Below are 25,623 nucleotides of genomic sequence, written 5' to 3' on the forward strand. Positions count from 1 at the left end.
TAAGTAATACAGATGATTAGAAAAGGATGAATCAATGAAGAGAAAAGTTATAGCCAAGAATGCCCTTGCAGGACATAAAAACCATCAGGATAGGCAAAAATTATGGGGGGGGGGGGGGGAGGACTGGATTTGACTCTATTACAAACAATAATTTGGTTACTTTTCAACTGTATACCCTTAATCCATATTTACACTACTTTTTAAGTTTATTCATTTATTTTTGAGAGTAGGGGAGGATCATGAGAGGGGGAGAGAGAATCCCCATGAAGCAGACTCCATGCTCAGTGCACAGTCCAACTTGGGGCTCGATCTCATGAACCATGAGATCATGACCTGAGCTGAAATCAAGAGTTGGACACTCAACCAACTGAGCCACCTGAGCCTCCCCATATTTACAGTAGTTTTAACCGTCTTTTCTATACGATAAACTTATAAAATAAAACATCTATTTGTCTACTTCAAATTACATCTCAAGCGCTAACCTCTCTACTGAGGTCCACCTGGCCCCACCTGCCCACTTCACTGCTTGCTTTAATTTCTAACAAGAGGATTTGCTCTCCACAAACCTTTACTTCTCCAGTTTTTTCCATCTCAAAAAAAATGAAAATGCCATCCATCAAGTTGCTCAATGACCCCTGGTTTATCTTTTCCTCACCCCAACCTCTACATCCAATCCATAACTTGGTATGGTTGAACCCACTTCCAAAATAAATTTGAAATCCACTCGTTCCTAGTCTGACCCACCACCATCACTTACAAACTTTCATTCCTTAGTAGTTTATTTGCTTTCTTTGCTTCCATGCTCGACTCACTGCAACCCATAATATATAAAAATGTAATGAGGCCAAAATAATCTTCCTAAAAGGTAAGTCACACTATTCCCTGCCTAAAACCCTCCATTTTTATTCCAAGTAATTTCATCCACTCAGAAACAATGCAAATTGTGCCACATGGCAAAGAGACGGATTTTGTCTGGGGTATTGTTTTCCATTTGTTTCTCTTTTTCAATGAGATAACAGATGCCAAAGAGGAAGTATCTTTGGATTTGGACTCTGAAGCCAGTTGCCTGGATTCAAATCATGGTTCTGCCACTCTGCAGTTGAGAAATCTTGAGGAAATGACTTAAGCCTCTTTGGGTCTCAGCTTCCTTTTGTCAAAGATCAATTTCTGATGCTCGCTGATTAGCTAGGGCTGTAGTAAATAGTTACTTCTCAGTAAGGTTTTATTTTGGGGGGGAGGAGGAGGAAGGAGCTGTATAATAAATACGATTAGTATTACCACCGGCTAAACGCAAAGCTGCTCCTGAATTGTTCAGACATTTATTTGGCCATCACTACGGCAATTCTCCTACTCACACCAACTAGGGGGAAAGACTGAACCTTCCAGAGACTGTGACACATGCTCACTCAGCAATCGAAATGACTGCAGACTACCGAGCATCAACATCTGCAGCCACTAAACCCGCCACCACATGCACACACTCAGGTGCACCATGAAGAATGGCAGCCAGAAAGCTTTCAGAGCAACGCCATCTAGAGTAACGGGAAAGAAGTAACCGTACAAATGCCGCAGAAACCAAATGGCTAAAGGAAGAATGGCACCGTAATGTAAAGAAAATATACGACACCGGGTACAAGGAGACACACAGATGAAATCATGCCCTGTGGGAAAATGGGTGAAATTGATGTATGCTGATCACAGCTACATAAAAATGTGTGCACTCTTATTTTCTGTAAAGACGCTCAAGCTTGTTATAAATAAAGCTTTATTAAAAAGGACACACATGCTGTAAGCCCAGATGTCCCTCATGGCACCTTCCAGCTCCAGTATTTAAGGATTCTGTTAAGGACACGAAAAAGATAGGATAAGTAGGCAGAGAGGGAAAGATGAGGACCTGAGGTCCCTGGATGGGGACACACCTTTCTTGGAACAATGCTGGGAGTGTCTGACTAGGGCCAACCCTGTCAGGCAAAAGGTCCCTCTTCAGAGTGTAACAGACACCACCACCACCACCTCAGGGTCCCCTCAGGAATTTGACAATCAAAATGCCGAACTCAAAAAAGTGGGTCATAAGACTTATGTTATATAGGGGAAGCATGACCCGCCTGACTCCTCACTCAACTGCATCGAGACCATCGGAAGGGACAACCCAGCACCCAGAGCTGCCAAGCCAATAAGGATGGGACCTGAGAAGGAACAAGGGGGAAGGGAAGGGAGACCAGAACCTTCTAAAACGAGGACCCTCGCCTAGAGTCACGGGCATTTGGAAAAGCCCCCTCTCCGTAAAGAGAGCTTTCCTACTATTCTTCCTTTCTGATGTTCTACTCTAATAAACTTGGGCCTGCTGCTCATTTTGAGTCCACCTCTTCATTCTTCAAAGTGGCGAGACAATGAATCCCAGGTATTGTGGTAAAAAATCCTGCAACACTATGAAAACCTAAGTGTGCAACACCCTGTTAACACTGGTAAACAACATATCCACTTTACAAAACCTCAGATCAGAGATGGGATCTGCCCAAGGGACACCAGGGGTCCTGAATACTAATCAGGGCTGGACCAAGAACTTGCCACATGTCTTTATAAGGCGTTAACTCTTAAAAATGACAAAGAACATAAGTGAAGCAGTACTAGTTGCAAATTATTTCTGCACAGAAATGAAATGCTGAGTTCTGGCTCAAGAGTTTCCATTCTTTTCTAGATAGGTCTTGTCTCAATACTTACCAACCAAGTGAAAAAACAGGCAAAAAAACCTCATAGAAGCCAAAATCTAATTTTTAGTCCTGCAATACGTTTTAAAAAGATATCTATCTGAATATTATGTTGGACTGTAAATCAACAATGGGAAGGAGGGAGATTAGTTCTAAAAAAAAAAAATTTTTTTTAATGATTTCTGTATAATTTCCCTTAGACAACTAAAGGTCTTAAATTTAGAATTTTAATTACTTAAAACATCATAGAATTCATTTAAAACATCAATACAATATACGAAAAAACTCTATATTTCATAACAACAATGAAATAATATTTTGGAGGGTATCTTTCATTTTTAAAAATTCTACCTTATTAAAAGTAAATCAGCAATCCAGTCTCCTTCAATTTCTACATGAACTGCTTACAGTTTGGGGAAATAAATGAAGTCTACTATAAAGTTTATAACATTACTTTAAAAGTTTTCCTTTTCTTTTTTAAATTGTGCCTGGTTTATAAGATCACTTGGACGACTGCCAAGCTAAGTGTAGCATGGCTCCAAACACACCTGACACAGGCACAGGAGATTAAAGCAAGACTTAAAAACCAATGGATCTCCATTTCCTTATTCTTTCATTAACCACAACTAAAATGTGAAACCAATTTTTCTTAGTAAAAGCTTACTGTAACTTGTGTACTTTAAAAAACACAGGTTTCAAAATGTAGAGCTAATCATATACATTCAGCAGATTATCAGTGAACACTAAAAACAATGTGATGAGTCTCTGACACTCAATGAACACAGGGCACACTGCGTCTAGAACTATACACACAGCACACACACACAAGCCAGATGAGGACGTACGGTACTGAACACTTCCAACCCATGTGGGTCTCTCCCCCACTTCATCCCCCTTTCTTGGGAAACATCAACGTTTTCTAATTCTGTTACAATAAATATTTGTTGTGAGGCAGTATCTGTGGGCCTCCACAGTGACTGATCTCAGAACTGAATTACCTGACTCAAAGCTGGGATGGAGCTGGTCTGAGAAGTGGTTTGAGATATGGGACCATTCATCTGTAAAATTGAAAACAGCAAACACACCATCATTACGATATAAAGCAGCATTTTCAAACCACAGTGATTTAGCAAAAACAAAACCCACTGAGGAAAACACATTTTTACATGACAAAGAAATTCAGTGAGATATTCAGAAAGAGGTAGGAGCCTTGAAACTTAAAATATCTTAAAATTCTGCCTGACCACCGTAATTAAAATTCCTTATAACTTCAGTGGGGAAAATTAAGAAAAATCTGTTTTTTGCTTGACATGATAAAATCTTAAAATAAACAAAAGCAATCAAAATAAAAAACTTATAATTAATTCTTTAAATACATTCTTTAAATTAATTCTTTACATACATACCAGTACAATAGGTACAATGTTATTAAAGTATTTATAAATCACTGCATTTTTCTTAGGAATTTAAAATCCAAAAGCTCTAAGTGTCTAAAGCTATTTGTTTTCTCTATCACCTAAGTACTTACAGCTTCCTCTACTAAGCTACCCATAAACTGATTCAGAATATAACTCCTATATTTAGCTTATAAGATATGCCAGAGTTACTACTTTGATTTACTTCTGAAATCCAACGGAGCATCTGTTATCAGAAGAGGAGAGGAAGACATCAGGCCAATTCTGGCCTCGACCCGCACTCACCAGATGAGCGCTGTCTTTCCCTTCCTGGACTCGCTGGCCCTGCGGTTCAGCCACGACCTTAGTGTCCTGATCAGAAGTCATGAGCTGTTTACTTGGTGGCCGCACTGGGAGAAGCTGAGTGGCCAGCGAAGGGTGCTGTGGAACGACAAAGACAGCACATTAGTAACTGGAAGTAGGCAACACCAGGGGTTCTTACAATTAAGTGACTAGGAAGTCTGCAAACCCTCAGGTTTTCATGTGCTTATCCCTCTGGAGTCTAAGCAATTCAAAGAAATCTGCCGGCGATTTACACCTTTGTACTAAGCCAAGAATATACCAAGAGTAGAAATCATGTGCTAACACATACAAACCCACTGACGCCCACAAAACCATTTTTTTAAAAACGGAAAATTACAAAACTAACAGAACTCCCATTTGTGATCTGATGAATCCCAAATTTATATGTACGTATCATTTCTGACTAGCACCATCAATCTCATTTTCTTCCAGGACAACAGTTATCAAGAACTGAACAATAAGCAGTTGAAAAGGAATCCCACACCAACGGAAAAGCACCTCCAGACAGCAGGACCAGAGTTGTGAAGCTAGCAGCCTTTCCGGCTCAGCTCAACAGCTAGACCCTGAACTTCAAACAACGTATCTCCTTTGATGTTCCCGAACGGCGTACACAGTAACTCTGGTCCATGAGGCGGGACCACAATACCCATGATTTCATCAGATCAGTCTGAGAACCAGGGTTCCCAGACAGCCAGGCCTGACCTCCACCGCCTCACAGCACCCCAAGGACTGGATTTAATCCCCGTATCTCTCAGGCACTTCTGAAAACACAGCATCCACATGTCAGATACAGAGACTTAAAAGCTAGCTATCGGTCTCACGAGGTGACCATGCAGGTTTTTGGTTTCCATGATGGCGATGGCGCTCCCTTCTCTCAATAACCAGCTTATGAACTTCTCAAAACGCTTGTTATAATGAAACAATCTGATGATCAAAGGCGATCTCATGCACTGGTCAACTCTATCATCAGAAGCACAAAATCACTTCCGTGCTATTAGGCAGGTTTGGCAGTATCAACTACCCAAAGAGAAGAAATGCTTGGGACAAATCCATTTCAGAAAGGTCAGTATTTTCCAAAATACAGGATGAATGACAAAGGTTGAAGTGTAACAGTTTGTAATACTTGTGAAACTGTAATAGAAACTACATCGACTCTCACGAAACATCAAATCCAAAAAATAAAGACACAGGACGGTAACCAGACTGACAAGTCACAGAAAGTACTGTAGATGCTTTACCATATTAACTGCTGGATTTCTAAGATTCTTAAAGAAAAAATGTTTGGTTAAAAACAAGGTAAGATAGATAAATGGGGGGGGGGGGGGGAATTCAATTACAAAGAATCCTTTATTACATCTACTACCTCCATTTTTTTTCCAGTCAGAAATATGTGCCTCCCGGTCCAGTGTGCCCATGCATGCTGGCAACGCTCCACCACAAAAGGAAAGAAAGGAAGTCGTGGCAGTGTCCTGGGACGACAGCATGGCAGGCCCGGTCTGTCCCAGGCGCCCCAGCCACGAACCAGTGATCCTGACGCCACACCAGTCCACCTCTTTGTTACCAACCCAGCCAGCACACACGGCTTTCCTCAGGCCCTACACCCGGAAACAGGGGTTCCTGTGTGGGCAGCACAGAAGGCACACAGCATTACAACCAGACTTGGTCGAATGTTTCAATCCAGAAGACGGTTTGGCAGGGCAGCACTGATGACAGCTCCAGCAGAGAACAAGCCTCCCAGGCACCCATTGTGAGACCACAGCCGTCCTGAGGCCTCAACGACTGCCTCCAGAAATGGCCAGAATGCAGGTCTCGGGGCTGGACTAGAAGGCTGGGGACAGGGTGGGGGAAGGTGCCACCAAAGCAAAGCCTGTGCCGGCCCCAGACCTAGCGGTCTGAAGTGGTGACAGTGTCCAGAGGCAGCCTTCACAACGGCCTTCCAGAGCCAAACAAAAGGAGTGATTTCCTTGGTTGGATTTCACCTGTCGCCGTGGAAAAGCAGAAAGACGACACCAAAGGGCCCTTCCTCCTATCTCGTGGTCTCTATGCTAGCCGGACATTTTAAATTTCATCTGTCAAGGCTACACCTGGAAATTTTATCAATCTTATTAAACACTTGGGACGGTACGGTCCTCTCAGATCTATTTCTAAAGAATCCTTTTCCCATATACCAGAAATGTCTGTTTCATAATTAAACATTTGTTAAGGGCTCCGGGGTCCCATCCAGGACCCCACATCGCATTTAGGTGTGACTTCTCGTCTCCTCCACACTGTGACAACTCCTCAGCCTCTCCTCATCTTTCCTCTTCACTTTCCAAGCGTGAAGGGCTCTCACGGCCACACACGGACAACGTGCGGAGCAAAAAGAATGAACAGGTAACAAACACGTTAGGATCCACGACAGTTCAAAATGCCACCACGCTGGTCACCTGCGGAGACTGTCAGGATTCCAACTCATTCTCCTGAAGATTCCTAAAGGCAAACAACCGTCAGCCCGCCTTCCTTGGAGGATGGCAGCGGCATAACCGAAGAGCTGAGCAGGGCGAGCTGCTCTCTACGCAGGAAGCACCACTAATAAGCGGGGAACGACTGAAGTAGAAAATCACAATAATGCAACATCTAATGAAATAACGAAGGCAATTACCATCGACGTCTGCTGAAATCGGGCAGAGAGCTGACAGAAAACTTTATAATGGCTAGATCGGACGGACACTGAAGCCACTTTTCAATCTCATGACTGAAAGTGTAACAACCAGCCGTTACACTCTTCTTGGTGTGAGCAAAGAGCACCGTTTATGAAGTATTCTTGCCAAAAAAAGAACCTTTAGTTAATCAAACCTCTAGATCTGACTCCCAATTTAAAGGAAATTCTGGGGTGATACACGTTAAATAACACCAACACAAAGCCATTAGCTAAATCTAAAATGTGGGGCATTCTAGAAGACAGATGACCTCATTTCTGCACGAAATCTACGACATGAAAAAATGGAAGAGATTTTTATTGCTACAAAATACAAAAGCTTTAACCAAAATAACCTTATGTGAGAACTGTAACGAGACTGAAATAAATTAACTCTAGAATGACATTTTTGACAGGAAAAATTGAATGTTGCCTAGGTAATAAAGGATATTATAGAATGATTATTAATTCTGTTGAGTGCAATCCAGGTGGTGTGGCGGTGGAAAAGTCTTATCTGTGAGATATACAAACTAAAAGACTATGGGTACAATTATATATCCGGAATTTGCTTTAAAATATGCTAAAAACTGTTTTGGTAAATTTAAGAGACAACACAAAACAAAAATGCAAGAATGCAGCAAGTGGCTAACAGCTAGAACTGGATGACGGGTGCACTAAGGACTGCTATACCGCCTGCCCTCTCTACTTCCGTGGTTAAAGTATTCTGTAATGAAAAGTAAAAAGAAAAATCTAATTAGGACATAGTTACCAATATCCATCTGAAACTTCACACACTTACTGTTGTTTAAAATCTGCACTAATACAAAAATATGTAAACTATCTCATGAACAATGTTTAGCTTTAGCAAAAAAAATAAAAATAAAAAAATAAAGAAAAATACAGAAAAGCAGAAACTAACAATATATTTCAACTATTTAAAAGATTCAGAGATTACCTTAGGTTAAATAAGCAGGATATGAGACTGTGGACAGTATAATTACAAGTATGTTTTAAAAATTCACACAGCTGACTTTGTGAATATTTAAAAGTAATACACTAGATGACTAACAATGTATGACCAAGAGTTAAAACACCAGGATAGTGTCTTACGTTGTTTCATTTCTGTAGTCTCAATTTTCCAAATACCTTACTGTTTTATAATCACACATGCTTGATGAAACTCATCCGGCTTGCTGGTGCTGTGTTTACCAAGCAAGCATCGAACAGTTCAGAGCCCCCCATGCGGTACCTTTCCAACAACAGAAGTACTGATCGGCAGGAAAAGCAACCAGGACCCTTCCCAGTGGGTTGTCAATACAGATTAATAAAAATGCCAATCAGCTGTCACACCATTTTTTTGTGAAAATTCACAACTCAGTCTTGTTCTCTAAAACAGGGGGTCTCAGAGGGTGGCCTGTGCCTGTCAGGGGTCCCAGAGACCTTCCCAGGGGCCTTCAGATCATACCAATTGTCACAACAACTCCAAGATGCTGTTTGCCTTTGTCTGCTCGCAAACTGCCGTGGAGTTCTGGTGTGGTTACAAAGGAGAAGAGTCAAGGTTATGGGAAGGGACTGTTAACACACTCCTCACCGTTCCAGCTATTCATCCGTGTGAGGTCAGATTTCCTTCTCATCCTTCAACCAAAATAACAGATCACTAACAGATCAAATGCAGAAACACAGAAGAAGCAACCTGAGATTCTATTAAATTAGACACTGAAGAGATTTATAAAAATACAAAACAATGCCATTCTCCTCATTAAATTATTTTTTTGTTTTGGAAAAGATTGCTACCTTTTCATAAGCAATGATATTTATTTTACATGTAATGGCTTTGCTATTATTGTTAAAGAAAAACATTTTTTTAAATCTGAGTCGTAATTTTTAATGCAAATATACAGATAAGCCCCATAAACAAAAGTTCTTCAAGATCTTCAATAATATTTAGAACTGTAAAAAGGTCCCAAGACCAAAATGTTTGAGAACCACTGATATAAGGCAAAAGGAGCGCTATGTACAGATGCCTGGTTTCCATGGACAGGAGACAGCCTGTGTTCACGGACCGGAAGCCATGGTATTCCTAGGATGGCAACACTGCACGTCTACAGAATCCATGCAATCCCTATCAAAATCCCACCTGCCTTTTTTGCAAAAACTGATGAGATGATCCTAAAATTCCTATGGAAATACAAGGGACCCAGAGTAGCCAAATCATCTTGAAAAGAACAAGCTGGAAGACTCACACTTCCTGATTTCAAAACTTACCACAAAACTACAGCAGTTAAGACAGTGTGGTATTGACATAAAGAGAGCCATACAGAACAACAGAACTTAAAGTGTCCAGAAATAAACTCTCACATTTATGGCCAGTGAATTTTCACAAGGGTGCCAAGACCATTCAATGGGGGAAAGAAAATCCTTTTCAACACATGGTGCTGGGACAACTGGATATTCACATGCAAAAGAATGGAGTGGGGCCCTTATCTCACTCTCTCTATAAAAACTAATTCCAAATGAATCAAACACCTAAATATGGGGCACCTGGCTGGCTCAGTTGGAGGAGCATGCGACTGTTGATCTCAGGGTTATGAGCTTGAGCCCCACATTATGCACAGATATTCCTTAAAAATAAATTAAAACAAAAACAAAACCTAGGGGCACCCGGGGGGCTTAGTTGGATGAGTATCTCACTCTTGATTTTGGCTGAGGTCATGATCGCAGAGTCATGGGATCGAGTCCTCTGTCGGGCCCCGTGCTGAATATGCAGCCTGCTTAAGAGCCGCACTCTCGCTCTATGGGGTGCCCATGTGGCTCAAGCAGTTAAGTGTCCAACTTCGGCTCAGGTCATGATCTCGTGGTTCATGAGTTTGAGACCCACATTGGGCTTTCTGCTTTCAGCACAGAGCCTGCTTTGGATCCTCTGTCCTCCCCACTTTCTCTGCCCCTCCTCTGCCCTTTTTTTGTCTCAAAAAATAAACTTAAAAAAAGAAAAAAAAGAGTCTCTCTCTCTTTGCCCCTTCCCTGCTCACATACTCTCTAAAATAAAAAACAAAACTACACTCAACTAAACTAAATGTAAGAGCTAGAATTATAAAACTCAGAAGAAACCACAGGAGTAAATCATCTTAAGCCTGGATCAGGCAATGCCTGCTTACATAGGACACCAAAGCACAAGCAAAAGAATTAAAAATAAATTGGTCTTCATCAAAATTAAAAACTTTTGTGCTTCAAAGCACACCACTACCAAATTGAAAAGACAGCCCACAGAATAGTTGAAAATATTTGCAAATTATATCTCATAAGGGATATGTGTACATACACAGAAAAAGAAAGAGAAGAATGTGTTCCTAAAACTCAATTATAAGAGACAAATAAGTAAAAAATGGGCAGAGTATGAATTGACATTTTCCCAAAGACATACAAATGGCTGATAAGTACATGAAAAGATGCTCGACATCATTAGTCATTAGGAAATGCAAATCAAAATACAAAATACCACTTCAAACTCATTGGAATGGCTATAATCAAAAAGACAAGTAACAAGTGTTGGCAAGGATGTGGAGAACTGGAATCTTAATACAATGCTGGCGGGAATGTAAAATGGCACAGCCACTTTGGCAAACATTTGGATGTTGAACACAAGGACATCACATAAGCCAGCATTCCCACACCTAGGTATATCCCCAAGAGAACTGAAAGCATTTATCACCCCCAAAACTTGCACGTGAATATTCAAATAGCGGAATAGCCAAAAAGTGGAAATAACCCAAGGAATAAACTGGAAGAGGTTAAGAACTTTATTTTCACACATGTGCTTGGCATACCTCAGTGGATTTGCAAATAACAATGACACAATCATAGTTTGAGAATTTGATAATTTCTACAACAATCAAAATAAAGATAGAGACCTGGAGACTTCCTGACTCCAGAACAACATGAACATTTTTTTTCTTGGTTACAAAAGGGTAGTGTGTAAACATAGATGATTTGTCTGTGGATCAGAAATCCAAAAAGGGAATGAATTAGTATTTGGATCTGTGTCATGCAATGGTTAGTCTAAATGCTTCACAAAGTCACTCAATCAACCTCAATTTTCTTAGCTCTCATGCCCACTTAGCAGCCTGGGAAAATGCGCTCAGACATGACTCAGTCAAGGTCACCAAGCTAGTTGAGTCCAGTGAGCTAGTCCATATACACACACATAATTTCTGCTATTCAAATCTACGTGCCCGTATGGAAATTCAGCGGTGCAGGCAGCTCGCCCTGTCAATCCATGCCAATGGGCGCCCCCACTGTGACAGGACCTCAAAGTACCTGCAGCTTCCTTCATTGGTCTTCATTCCTTCTCCCCCCCTTCTATGGTGACCTTCATATTGCCCAGTGCACACATAATGATTTTAATATTTAAAATAAGCACTTTTTAAGAAACCAACATGGTGCCCAAATATAAGCCAAATTTAACTTCATCTTTTTATACAATAAAACCAGTGATCTGATTCAATGCCAAGAAAAAACAAAAAAAAACTGGCCGTGTTGAGAGATGATATGTTGCATCTTACTGGGGAATTTTCAAGCATATAGATTTTTTTTTTTTTTTTTTTTTTTTTTTGCTTTATGAGTTGGCCTTGAAATGTACACATTTCATAGGAGAGGAGATTCTCCTATATGGGGGCCACAGAGGAGACAGCTTTTTTCAATCTAAAAACATTGTTCTGAAATAAGGAAGTCTCCAGTTCTACAAACCACTCTCCATTCTCCACTTTCACCCAGCCATTCAATACTTCCCTGTCTTTCTTTGCACCATTTCTCTTCTCCTCACCTGGGATCCTCCTCTCTCATTGAAGGCCTCCTTCTCTTTCCTCTCTCATTCCTTCTTCATGTACCCACAGCCTTCTGTTCTTTACAGCATTCACCACACCTGTGGTTCTCTCCTACCATCCTGAGTCTCTTTTAGGAATCCACATTTTTCATATATATCCCACCAGTGATACGTTACAATTTTACCCCCAAGGGCTTACAATTTACCTCCAAGAGCTTCCTATTGTCAGTAACACTCAAGTACAGATGGTTTGGCTGCAGTGTTGTGTCAACACTCTATTTCTATATTTGCATCCACAAAATGAGGGAGGAGTCAAGTTTGCTAAGTTTTCTTCTAACTCCTCTGGTCTGTGGCTGAGAGCAAGCAGTCCAGGGACAGTACAAGATGCTATGACACAGACATGTGTTCTGAGAACTCCCGCGTAACTGTTTGGATTATTTTTCAAAAAACAGTGACTGAATATTCACCTGGATAAGTAAACACAGTTTTATCCAAATATGGAAAATGGGCTGTTGAGAACCTTAGAGACTGCCCTAATTAAGTACTATATGATCCCTTTGAGAATCAATTAGAAAAGCCAGAATTTGTTACTTTCAATGTCTAGACATACTATGTAGAAAGACAGTTTACCCATCAGACCTCTGAAACTAAATAAACTCAGTGGAAAAAACAGAAATGGTCAAAGAAGCTAAATCAAATCATTAAAGCACCATCACAATGTTTTGGGATTTGGAAGGACATTTGTTAATAATAGTAACTTTCTTTTAGGGACTCAGTATGCACACCTCTAAATAGAGGTGTAAGAAAATGAAATACCATGATAGGAATTACAGTTCCTCATTCACTCGGCTTGTGCTGCAGGCTGCATTACTGTGTTTATCTCACAGCTGTCAGCATCGCTCTGTACATAATATTTAAACTATATGTTCTGTCTCAGGGAAGCATAATTTGTGAGCAGCTCAGAGCACATTAGTCTATGTACCTACCACAGCACAGATCTCCAGAGATCATATACTCGACTGAACCTTAGGCTCGAAGGTGGGAACATTTATAGAGCAGCAGAACCCTGCTTCCAGGAGAGCAGTTACTCTTTGTTTTTTCCAGATTCAGTATCTACAAGATAGTTTTCCCACAGTAACTGTGGCACTCAAAGACACGGACAAATGAAAGAAAGGAATCAAGCTTTAGTAGAGTAGTTGCGTAATTACACATTTAAACTGGCACCCAGTAGGGAAACAGTCTTAAACAGATGCTGCCAGTAAGCTTCAAGATCAATTTTTTTTTTTAAAGCTAGCTTTAAGATTTTTTTTTTTTTCAACGTTTTTTATTTATTTTTGGGACAGAGAGAGACAGAGCATGAACGGGGGAGGGTCAGAGAGAGGGAGACACAGAATCGGAAACAGGCTCCAGGCTCTGAGCCGTCAGCACAGAGCCCGACGCGGGGCTCGAACCCACAAACCATGAGATCATGACCTGAGCCGAAGTCAGCCGCCCAACCGACTGAGCCACCCAGGCGCCCCAAGATCAATTTTTTAAATTTCCTTTTGCACGTGCACACCTGCGCTTCTACTGAGAGAGACAGCAATGGGGAAGGTGACTCATTTTTTTACACCTCCATCTGATTCTGCTCAAGGGGCAGAAAATCAGACACAAGGCACACTTATTTCTTACCCAGACAGGATCGGAAAAGCATCTACATAAGAAGTATACCCCAAAAGTTACATTTAAATTTTTTCCCACTAACTCCTTTTAACTTAGAACTTATTTAGTAATTTCACACACACAATGAAAAAGGTCCCTTCCAGCTTTAAGACTTAAAATTGGTTCATGGAATGTTATCTCGCCCTGAAGAGGGCAATTATTTGAAAAGATCGTTTTAGCTAAAATTTTCATTAAAATACAATACAAAACAAAGAGAAAGTTTAGGTCATCTCATTAACCCTCTGGTTAAAACATTAAATCTCTGCAAACTCCAAGCAGTCCAACACTTGGTGATAAGGAAGCCTAAATACTATTTGACACAAGTGAAACAATATGAAGATTTAAAGATCGCATCTTCTCACTCTGCTCGCGACTGGAACGGTCATTTTACAAAGGAGGGTGCAAAGCCCAGGCAGGCAGTCATACCCTTAGAGGCAGGGCCCAGCTGCCCTCAAAGTGTGACCTCTTCCTCAGACCAGGAGTCACTCCTCTTCCGGTGGAGGAACATCTCCTCAGGCAGTTACATGCCCCGCCCCCATCTGAAACTCCACCCCCCCCTCCCCCCCCAATCTGAGATGAGATGGGAAGGGTGCCCACCACATGGGGCATATCCTTCCAGGGCGCAAGCTCAACTAATCCACACACCTGCCTAAACGCTACCAGAAACCTCCACACCAACGCCGCTGCCTCCACAGGACACGATGCAACCTATTTCATGCAACCTAAAATGGAAGGAGCGAAATATAAGAAATATTTTTCACAAAGATACTCCATTCCAGAGTTGAAAAGCAAGTTGTTCTGAGTGCAGCCTGTTTAGAATGTATTCTGACCTCCGCTTGTCTGTAATCAACATTTTCTCAGGTAGGAGCTGTTTCCCACGTTGCAAACCACAAGCCACGGCCAGCCAGGGCTGCCACAGTAGCTGGCCAGGCGGCCAGCCCACCCTCTTCCTGACTCGTTCAGGCCCCTCACTCCTTGGATCGGCATGCCCACCTACTGTGTGGGGTGCACCCACCTGCTGGGTGGGGTGCACCTCTCCGAACGCCATCTCTTTTCTTAGCCACACGTGAACCTCCTGGTAGCAAGTAAAACGTATCTGGAGTCCAGAGGAGGAAAAAACAGCTTACTGCTGGCAGTTCATTCTATGATCACCTTACAGACAAACAGCAGAACTGCTTCATTCAATATCTTTCAGAATTCATTTTTACCCTAGGAAACGGCATATATGTGGTTCTCCCTTTCTTTAGGACACAGTTTTGTTAACTTCATTTTGAACATGGGATCCTTTTCTTGGGATTACCCACACTCTCCATAAAAATCTTCACTTTCTCTCATTTACAGCTGAACATAAAAAGCGCCAACGATCAAATGCAGTACCAGCGTATACCTGCACCAAAGAAAAGTCAAGACTCAGTATCATAAAAAAGTCTTTCAAGAGACCCAGAAGTCCTCTTCATAAACGAACTCTGGATAGGACATTGCTTCAAATCTTTTCAAAGGAAAAAGTCTCTATTTCACCTCAACCTTATCAATCTTTCATTTCTTTAAAGACTGCTGATCACATGTTATTACTTTCCAATTTATAGTCCCATAACTACAGCTTTTCAACTGACAGCAGATGCTAGTTAAGTGAGATGGGGGGGGGGGGGCTGGTGAGCAACCTTAGAACTCAGCATTTCAGCAAATAACAGAATTCAGAGCTGGAAAGCGGCTCAGAGCTGACTTAATCCTGTGCTGCTCAGACTGCAGTATGCTTATTATTCCTAGGAGGGCGCCAAAGAATCAGAACTAAAGGTGATAAAATTGTCCAAAGTCCAGAACTATTTATATATATAAAGTGATTAAGTAATAAATAAATAAATTTAATTAGTTTAAAAAAAAAAACAACTGAGGCACCTGGGTGGCTCAGCTGGTTAAGCTTTGGACTCTTGATTTCAGCTCACGTCATGATTTCACAGTTCGTGAGATAGATCCCAGATGTTAGCACAGAGCCTGCTTGGGATTCTCTCTCTCCCTATTTGTCCTCTGCTCACTTGTGCACGCGTGCTATCTCAAAATAAATAAATAAACGTTAAAAAAATAAACATTAAAAACAAAACAACCAACACAACAAAAACCTGTACACCCGACACGGACAGAATATCTTCATTCTATAACAGACACGTAGCTTTCAAGGGCATTAAATTAAAGGAAAAGCTTTGTCTTGGGAAAAGGTACTTCTGATCTGTGTCAACCAGCTAACCAATAAATCAAAACAAAGCAAGAACATCCTGAATGTGTAGTGTTTCTACAAACGAAGAATGAAATTCAGCACGTCATGAAAACATTCCAAAGGGTCTGTAGGACTCTAAATCAGTAAAGAGCTGTTTGATCCAACAGATGGCAGTGATAAAGATGGCAACTTATCTTCCCCAAGTGCTCACTACAGCCCTATAGACATTCTCTAAAATCTTGTTATGTGAATAGGCAAGCCAGCTTCCTTAAAAATTAAAAGCCATTTAACAGCTTTAGAAGTGGTGATAAAATACACCTTATTTCAAGACCTATATAAATGTGCATCCCTCCTTTCTCAAATTTAGTATTCCTAACAGATCTAGATTTCTTAGCACTTTGGTGACAGAGAGTGAAATATCCTGCAACAATTATAATCCTACACAAGCTCTTGAAAATCAGGGGTGCCTCAGTGGCTCAGTCGGTTAAGGGTCATCTCTTGATTCCAGCTCAGCTCATGATCTCAGTTAGCAGGATCCGGCCCTGCATCAGGCTCTGCGATGACATCACGGAGCCTGCTTGGGATTCTCGATCTCCCTCTCTCTCTGCCCCACCCCTGTTTGCATACGCTAAATCAATCAATCAATAAACTGAAAAAAAAAACTTAAAAAGGAATTCGGACCTCACAAGTCAAAGCAAGGGACCCCAAATACAGCCTGAACATAACACAACTTAAAAAATCTTCACGAAAACAACTGACTTTTTGTCAGCAGTTTCCACCCAAAGAAGATCTGGAGAAGAAACATACTAACTAAGGGAGCGCTGGTCCTTTATCTGTGCTCGGGACCCTCCTCTCTTCCTGCATCCTCCCTTCTTCCTCCAGCACTGTTCAAACACGCCTGGCCTAGGTGGTCTCCAAAGACAGAGCACGCGCAAGGGAGGAAGAGCCGAAAGGTCAGAGAAGCAGGGACAGGAAGGATAAAGCCAGGGGGCCGGGGGCCCGTCCAAGCTTTGCGAAGCTCTCTGAGCTCTCCAAGCTCTGCAAAGATGGCCCATCACCTGCTTGCTGCTGAGGTCTGCCTGTGCTGGGCACTCTCCCTCCTCAGCCTCCAGGCAGCTGGATCATACTTTCCACTCTCAGCCTTTTTTTCCCCCTCCCTTCTCACCCCCACGGATGCTCTTCCTCTGCACTAAGCGCAACACAAGCTCTGGCCCTGTGTGACCGGAAGTAGCCGTGAATTCAAGCAGGCGATTCTAAACACCAACACGTGAACACTTCACCACTTTAACTCGTGTGTGCTCCGTGGCTTGGGCTTTCTCCTTAGACTGATTCAGTCCACCAGACCCTCTTTTCTTTCTCTCTCACCTAAACCACATCCATAACCCATCACCAAGACTTTCCCTTTGTTTCTTTAAAGTACAACTTAGTTACAAAGTGTGAAAAGCACAGTCCTTCTAGAATATTCTCCAATTTTTATAGTGTCTTACCCATGTACCTAACAGTTTTCCTTGTGATTTGTTTTTATTGAGACACTCCAAAGTTTTCAAAGTCGTGCGCCTGTGTTTCCACACTACTGTAACAGCCCATACTAGTTATGTCCTACAACTGCAGGAAGGAGCGGAGTGCCCTAAGCCCGCGTGGGAACACCCCGAGCTGGCTCCTGAAAGCACACCACCCAGCTGGTGGGGAGAGGAAGTGGGCAGCCCACGCCAGCCCCGCAAGGCCCACAGATGACTCCAGGGGCTCCTCCCGCACCCCAAGCCCGGGGGTGTTCTCCCACCTCTGTGAGTACTGCAGGCTGAAGGTCAGTGCAAGTGATCGGCTCCCCAAAATCCATCGTCTACAAAAATTCATTCCCACCACCCTTCTCCTGAAGAGAAATAAAGCAAATCTGACAACCCCTCCATCTCAACGAAACACAGCATATCATCTACCCAGATGCCCAAACCAGAAACCTACCAATGCATTTTCAACCTCTTCTTCTCAAATTAGCCTGTATCTTCCCACCTCTATTACCGATAACCACCATCTCGGAACCAAATCACTACCTGACTTCTTACACATCTCCAACCCCACCAATTCCTCACAGAACGACCTTCCTGAAACAGGAAACTATCTACTACCCTGCAGTTCACACCCCGAAGGCCTGCGCTTGGCATTCTCCGTCTTCCCACTGCCTGGGTTACAAACCCATCACGCCCAGCGGCGCAGCGTGTCAAGAGCACGCTGTCTCTCCCATGCTGGGAGGGCAGGAACGCGTCTATCTTCTCGGCCACTATATTCCTGACACAGTACCTATCAGAGTAAAACCTCAGGAAATACGTGTTTTAATCACACTGCGTCTTTCATGCAATAAACACGCAGGAAGAAATTTTTGGTCTTTAAAACGATGATTCCAAGTAAAAGCCTCTGTTGCTGCAGACTACAAATGATGTGTTAATGTGGGAAATGGTAGTATTTTTAGGTCGGGGCAAAATTATCATGGGTTCGGTTTCATTTCATCTCAGATGCTCTCCAGATTCTGGATGTATGTGTGCATATGTGTATACGTGGAATCTAAACATCCAGTAGAGCCAAATACAAAGTGATGCTGACAATAAAAAATTACATTTAATTATTAAAATAACAAGTTATTTTATTCTTAGGAAGAAGTTCCTAAGTGGCAAACATATGCTAAAATTTTTTTGTATTGAATGTGGAGGTCAAAGATCTTTTTGAAAATCTGTAAGCCGAGTCCTTTCACTGCAAAAACAGACACATACCAGAAATGTTAAACACAGACACAGAAGTTTAAGGAACTCCCCCCCCCCCCGCCCCCACCACCTCCAGTCCACCGATGAACAACAGGTTGGGCATCTGAGGAGGAGTCAAGAGCAGAGGCTCGAGGCCCGCCCAGCACCCCAAGTCCCCATTGACCAGGTAGTGACGCTGGACACTCCCATCTTACCTACTGTGAGCATGTTTAGGGCAGGTGCATCACAGCGTGTGATTAAACCAACGCAGTCATTACTAATCACTAGGGAGCCAGAGGCCGGACCTGGGGAGACAGGGGCGCCACGGTGACTCACAAAGGAGCAGCCAGAGTCTAAGACCAGGGCTCAAATGCCAGGTATGGCAACTGAACACGCTTTCACATTTCCCAACATGACAATGCTAATCAGATGATATTAAAATACAGTGAATACCACCTAGCACGAAGTGTTCCCTGCAAAAGGGATACCACACTTAAAAAAGAATTTAAGTTCTACAGTTGTGATTTCAAAAATATCTACTACTCTAGATAATCTTTCAGTTTGATATTCCAAAGGATATGTATCCTAGCACAATACAATCTCCATTTTATAAATAACTGGATCATGACTCCAAGGCCATTTAGGATTATAATTCAACACATGAACACCGTAACCGTAACACCGTAAAAGTTCCAAGCGAACTATCAGTCAGCATCAGCTCCAGTAATTCTGAATTACTGTCCAGTGAAATAAATGAACTTCTCTCAGTCTTGGGGTATGAGGTACCCCTCACCCTAGTAATACTCACTGTACAGAGCACTATTAAAACTTTCTGTTTCAAACCAGCACTTCTGAAGCTTAGCTGTTTCAAACCAGCACTTCTGAAGCTTAACTGAAGAGTGTGGCATAGGCTGCAAATGTATCAGGTTACTTGGACCTAACGCGTACATAGGACACCTAACATTTCCAAGAGTTGGGTCCTGTTTGCAATGGACTTGGAAGCAAGAAACTAGATTGGCCCCATTTTCTGCTCTTCATCGTGTGATAGAAAACAAACTGTCTCCAGGCCTCAGTTTTCCAAACAGTGAAACAGGTGTTCTGAAAAACAAATTAAAAAAAAAACCAAAAAACAACAAGGATTTTAGATACTCCGAGTCCCAAGCCAAATGCGCGTTGCTGAGGGTGAGGAACTGTGGCAGTGTGCATTCATTTCTCACATCCTGTAGGAACGCTGCAGGCTGTTCCAATCTGAAGTCATTATGCACACAGCAGGAAGCAAGCAGTAACAGTTGTTGAGCATGGTAAACTAAAGGCCAAGAGAGGTGGCAGTGCTCACCTAAGTCACCCCCTCTCAAGTCTGAGCCCTCTTTACAAAAAGGTGATGAGTATGAACAGAGGTGGTGACAATTTCAAAGCCTGAATATGGAGCCCGGCACCAGCAGCCTGGATAGCAAGGTTTACAACTGTCTGCCAGTTCAGGAAGGAAACCACTGAATTTATATGAATTTCTCAAAGACAACATGTTAACTGCAATCTGAATATATGACACAAATTGGAAGATCTGTCGGTGCCTTCCTAAGTTGTTTAAATTATCTAAAATGATGAACAACACCTTTAATTTTCTTGAAATGAATGCTTTTTTTTATGTTTCAAAAAATAGAGTTTAATAGCTGCTGTAAGATTCTGCTTTAGAAAAAAACCCCGTAAAACGCCAACTTAAAGTTCTGTAGCATTCGAAAGGTTAACGAACGCTCCCACCAACTTTAGTTCTTTTGTGAAACCCCCCCATCAAGGGAGTACCTCGAGACCACCTTCCGGGAGTTCTGTAACTGGAGCACAAGGCGGGACTGAGCTCAGGGAGGACAGCAAAGGCACCACACCCTCTGCCACCTGCTGACCAGCTGCCCTGCACACTCACTTTGCACTCCCGCTCACTTTGCACTCCCCTGGGCTTCAGGCTGAGTCTTTGGAGCTCCAAAACCCAAGGACTACACCTGCTTATCAGAAACTACTTACCAAATCTCAGTTAATAACAGAAGAGTCTCGGGGAACGTCCTATTTCCAAGTGTTACACCGCTCACATGCAGACACCATGCGAACACTGTCAGAGGCTTCCCTCCCCATCATCCACCTCCACAGTGAACAACGGTGCTGAAAACAAAATTCTCCATGCAACGGAATTTAGGCTGATCAGATGTACTATATTATTAAACACTTGGTAAATATATGGTTTACAAATTTTCAATACACTTCCCTAACTGCACCGACACACCAAATTGTAAACTGGAAGTTAGTGATCCAGCCCTGCTCACAAAATCACCTAGTAATACAATTAGGGGCCATTAATGATCCTGGGACAATGCCTGACCTGCAGCTTTTTCTCTTGAACTGTCATCTTGCATTTTCCCGAAACTTAGTGAGCTGACAGATCAAAAACCTCCACAGTGACAAGCACGCTCTCAATATCCTGAACTTCAAAGGAAAAGTGCCAAGAATGTCCCTGGTCTTGACTGAAACTACTAAAACTTACGGTCATTTACGACCTCAAGGCACTGTGTGCAGGGACACACTTCACCGGTAAGTGGAGGTTCACGGGGTCACAAAAGACTTAAAATCTGCAGTTTTTTGTGGCGATTCTATTTTCTCCTCCTGGTCCATTCACCCTTAGGGTTAACTCTCCCCCAGAGGTGGCCTGAAAGGTAATCATTTCAGCAAAACAAATGAAAACACATCAACATATACAAAAAAGTGTGAAGAGCTGCAAGCACAGACAGACTGCTGTGAACTACTGTACTCATTTCGACCTTTGGTCCTCACGGACTGCCCCCCCCCCCCGCCCCTACTGTGTAACGTGTGAAGAAGAAAATACCGCTGACTCATCAGTTACTCATTTTGTACGATGGTCTGTACTCAAGTGACCTGCTGAAGAGACACCGGAAACAGCTTTATATTCTGAAAACAAGAATCACTGAAGATTCAGATATTAATCAAAAAGGAACATGAAAACTTCCAATCCCAGGGAAAGTTTCGTCCAAAAAAGTTATTACAATAAACTTCTGCACCAAATGACAACTAGCATACTATCATTTGAATGTTTTTACCTCCTAAAAACACAAGAGAAAATGGTTTACGTTCTACATGTCTAGATTTTTAAAAGGTAACTTTCCACAGGCATTTTGAGTCTACTTTTATTTTTTTTTAATGTTTATTTATTTGTGTTGGGGGGGGGCGGGTGGAGGGCGTGCTCAGGGTAGGGGCAGAGAGAGGTAGGGGGACAGAGGATCCAAAGCGGGATTACGTGCTAACAACAGCAGGTAGCCCAATGTGGGGCTTGAACTCATGAACCGATCCCAACTCGAGCCGAAGTCCAAAGTCCCTCAAGTCTACTTTTAAAAATTCCTGCTGGGGCGCCTGGGTGGCTTAGTCAGTTAAGCATCTGACTCTCAGTGTAAGCTCAGGTCAGGATTCGTGGGCTCAAGCCCTGCGTCAGGCTCTGTGCTGACAGCGCAGAGCCTGTTAGGATTCTCCCTCCCTCTCTCACTCACTCTCTCTCTGCTCCTCTCTCTCCCCCCCCCCACTTGTGTGGTCTCTCTTTCAAAATAATAAATAAATAAATAAATAAATAAATAAATAAATAAATAAATGTTCCTGCTATTCTGTGATTCTGTGACTCTGCAGAGTTGGAAAGAGCCTGGCAGCTATACAGTACTACAAGCTCTCTGAGGATACATACGTTATATATGGTAAGGAGAAATTACACAGATGGTAAAATTTAACAATGAAATACAGAGAAATAACATAATTAACAAAGAAAAATGTTCAGAAAGTAATCTTTAAAGAACTGGTTTTAAAGGACACGATATTTTCAGAATAAAATATTTGAAAAGGGGTTTTTTAACATGTTCAGAGAGATATAATCAACTTGTAAACTCAGGCAACTTGTAAATCTGTATCAAACCAGTCACTATGTTTTTATCCTTGTATTTTGAACTTTGACAATAAAACAAAACTTTTCGAAATCTGAAAACAGAATGTTCTCATTCTTCAGAAGTTTCTAAAAAAGGAATCTCTTAATTATTCTGTCGTAATAAAAGCTGAAATAACAAATATACTTTACAACTGATAAACACAAGCAAACTTAAGGCAAATTTTTAAAATATTGTTTTACACATTATGTTTAATATAAATGAAAAAGTTCCTAAACAAGCTAGTCTTCATTTCGCCCAGGGCTTGACCTTTGCACTGTGATAAACACAACATAAACACGAGGGCCCTCCACCTCAGGGCCAAGTAATACCCATCTGAGTGTGCCCTTTCCTTTCTCCCCATGCCACTCTCCATAAATCGGAGTAAGATTGCTTAAAAAGGCAATAGTCATGGAATTCTCCTGCTGAAAACCCTCCAACTGCTTTCTATTGTTCTTAAGACACAGAGCAAAATTCTCACCTATGCGGAGATCTCTCAGATCCCATGTGATCCAGCTGCTACCTCGTCTGACCCCTTCTTTACTCAGCCTCATTCAAATTATTCCTCCAAACGCTGTGCTCATTAATGCTGTGCACCCATCTTGTTTCCATGGCCGGCTACCCGCCCCCCCCCCCCCCCCGCCCTACTGCACTCTTCCTAAGGGAGCCTCCTGGCCCCTCAAGGCCTACAAGGCCAACACAATGTATGGCTCTCATACGTGCTCATTGGTTATCTACGTCCCTCAGTGGACAGTAAGCTCCAGAAAGGAGAGCAATCCATCCCTTCTGCTCACCATTATAACCCTAAGATTTATTCATAAATTATTCAGTGAATACTCTGTACTGTTCAAAGGTCTAGGTGCATGTCACTGAAGAAAACAGAAACCCTCAACCTCAGAAAGTTAACTTTCAAGCACCATACATAAAATATGAAGTTACAGGGGCGCCTAGGTGGCTCAGTCGGTTAATGTCGGCTCAGTCCGACTCCTGGTTTCAGCTCACATCATGATCTCACCGTTCATGAGTTTGAGCCCTGCATCTGGCTCTGTGCTGACAGCGTGGAGCCTGCCCAGGATCCTGTCTCTCCCTGTGTCTGTCTCTCTCTGCCTTTCCCCTGCTCGCCCTCTTATCTCTCTCAAAAATAAACAAACATTAAAAAAAAAAAAAAAACATGGAAATTACTTGGAACATTACAGTATAATAAGAGCTACAAAGAGAAATAAGGGAACGGAGATCAGGGGGCCGGCCATAGGACCTGCTGTAGTAATATAACAGTAACAGCTAGACTACTCGAGGGAGTGTGTGCTGAGAGCCATCAACAAGTTTTGTGGATGGAAGCTTCAAGAACCCAAATGCCTGCCTGCATTCCTCTAAATAAAACAACACACTTTCCCTTCTAGATCCTTCTAGACCACAAGCCCTAGAGAAGAGCTCTAAAGCTCTGGTATCATTTGTCTTTGTACTGCGCACGTCCCACCGATCAAAACACCTCCTCAAAGAAGGCATGAGCCCTTATCTTACATCCCTACCCGACCCTGCAGCAATGACTCTCCACAGGGAATGAAAAATGGAAAAATCCACTTAAGTTTAAAAATACATTTTCACTATTGTAAATTGCTTTGTTTGGGCTAATATAATCTGTTTTCATTTTAAAGCCAAATAAAGAAGAAACATTTGTTATTAAAAAGGGGGCACATTTCTAAAGACTGAGAAAGAGTACAATCTAGGTCACGTAATTAAATGAGTCCATCTAAAACACGGCAAGCACTAGATAGAGCTATCAAACCACTAACATTTTGTAAATACAACCATGCACTTTCCACTGCATTCATTTCAAGTGAAGATTCTCGTGTCTGTTACACAGGCATGCAACTACTATCCGCAAGTCATTTCCCTACAACGAAGTGAGAGGTGTCTTCAGACACACCTTTTTCCATCCAGTTAGTTTACTAAACATCCACAGAGGGCCCCCAATTTATGTTTCAACATACAAGTTTTCAACTTCACAATGGTGCAGAAGTGATACACATTCAATAGAAGCTGTACCTCAAATTTTGAATTTCCACCTTGTTCCCAGCCAGCAGGCTCCCAGACAGCCCCATGATCGTGAGAGTAACAACTGTACCCACACCGCCATTCTGTTCGTCACTTTCAGTATTCGATGAATGACACAAGAGACAGTCACCACTTCATAATCAAACAGGCTTTGTGTTAGAGCATTTTGCCCAACCGCGGGCTAATGTAAGTGTTCTGAACATGTTTACAGTAAATAAGGCTAAGCTGTGAGGTTCAAGGTTAGGTGTATTAAATACATTTTTGATTTAACAACATTTTCAACTTACAGGAGGCCTACCAGGACATAAGCCCATCCTAAGTTGAGGAAGATCTGTATGGGGGGCCTGGACCTGAGCTTGGCAAAGAGGTTACAAAAAAAGCATCTCACCCACAAGGAGCTTTACTTAATTAGGGGCTGTGCCTAAGGTGATACAGAAACAGAGAGGAACTAAGCACGACTTTAGAAATTAAGGCAAGGATTCTTGAAGGACTCCTGAAATACCCTTATAAGGATGGATTAAAGAGCAAAGTTAAGAAAAAATAAATTTAAAAAAAGACATTCAATTTCAAGCAAAGAAACTATGGGGAGCAGAGGCAGCACTATCTCCAACATCACGGTCCTGAGGTAGAGGCAGTGGTCAGTTCAGGCCAAGCAAAGGTGGCCTGGCCAGCAAGGAGGATGCAGAAATGCCAAGGCCCCTGGAGCCAGGCCCCTGGGTGTTTCTTATTTAGGCAGGGGACAGTCACAGAGGAGTTTTTAAAAAGGGCCTAACAAACAGGATATGCTTTTAAAGCAGCCTCTAGCCATAGTGTGACCAAAACGGTGTGCTGTAAAAAAGAGACATGTTATTTCTGTCACACAAATACTATCCTAATTTATAAGTTTTTAAACCAAAAAATTTGCATATTAGACTTCATAAAGAACATTTTCAGTGAAGACTAAGTCTCATCTTAAGGATTATCAAAGTCTCCCTAAAAATCAAGTAGCATGCTTTTA

General features: G+C 42.1%; 1 protein-coding gene across 3 annotated transcripts in view; it reads right to left on the minus strand.

Annotated features, from left to right (window-relative positions):
• LARP4B (La ribonucleoprotein 4B) overlaps window positions 1-25,623 on the minus strand; it is a 106,501-nt gene that overhangs the window by 64,782 nt on the left and 16,096 nt on the right. For 2 of the 3 annotated variants that reach the window (XM_042990916.1, XM_042990917.1), the window contains 2 exons: window positions 4,409-4,543; window positions 3,707-3,766 (listed from right to left, as the gene is read on the minus strand). In XM_042990916.1, the coding sequence (XP_042846850.1) occupies window positions 3,707-3,766; window positions 4,409-4,489 (141 nt within the window). In that variant the 5' untranslated portion in view covers window positions 4,490-4,543. Of the gene's footprint in view, window positions 1-3,706; window positions 3,767-4,408; window positions 4,544-18,821; window positions 18,912-25,623 lie in introns of those variants that run through there. The other variant, XM_042990915.1, reaches the window with a different exon arrangement.

This window comes from Panthera tigris, chromosome B4, assembly GCF_018350195.1.
Source record: "Panthera tigris isolate Pti1 chromosome B4, P.tigris_Pti1_mat1.1, whole genome shotgun sequence".
In the NCBI taxonomy this organism is placed as follows: domain Eukaryota; kingdom Metazoa; phylum Chordata; class Mammalia; order Carnivora; family Felidae; genus Panthera; species Panthera tigris.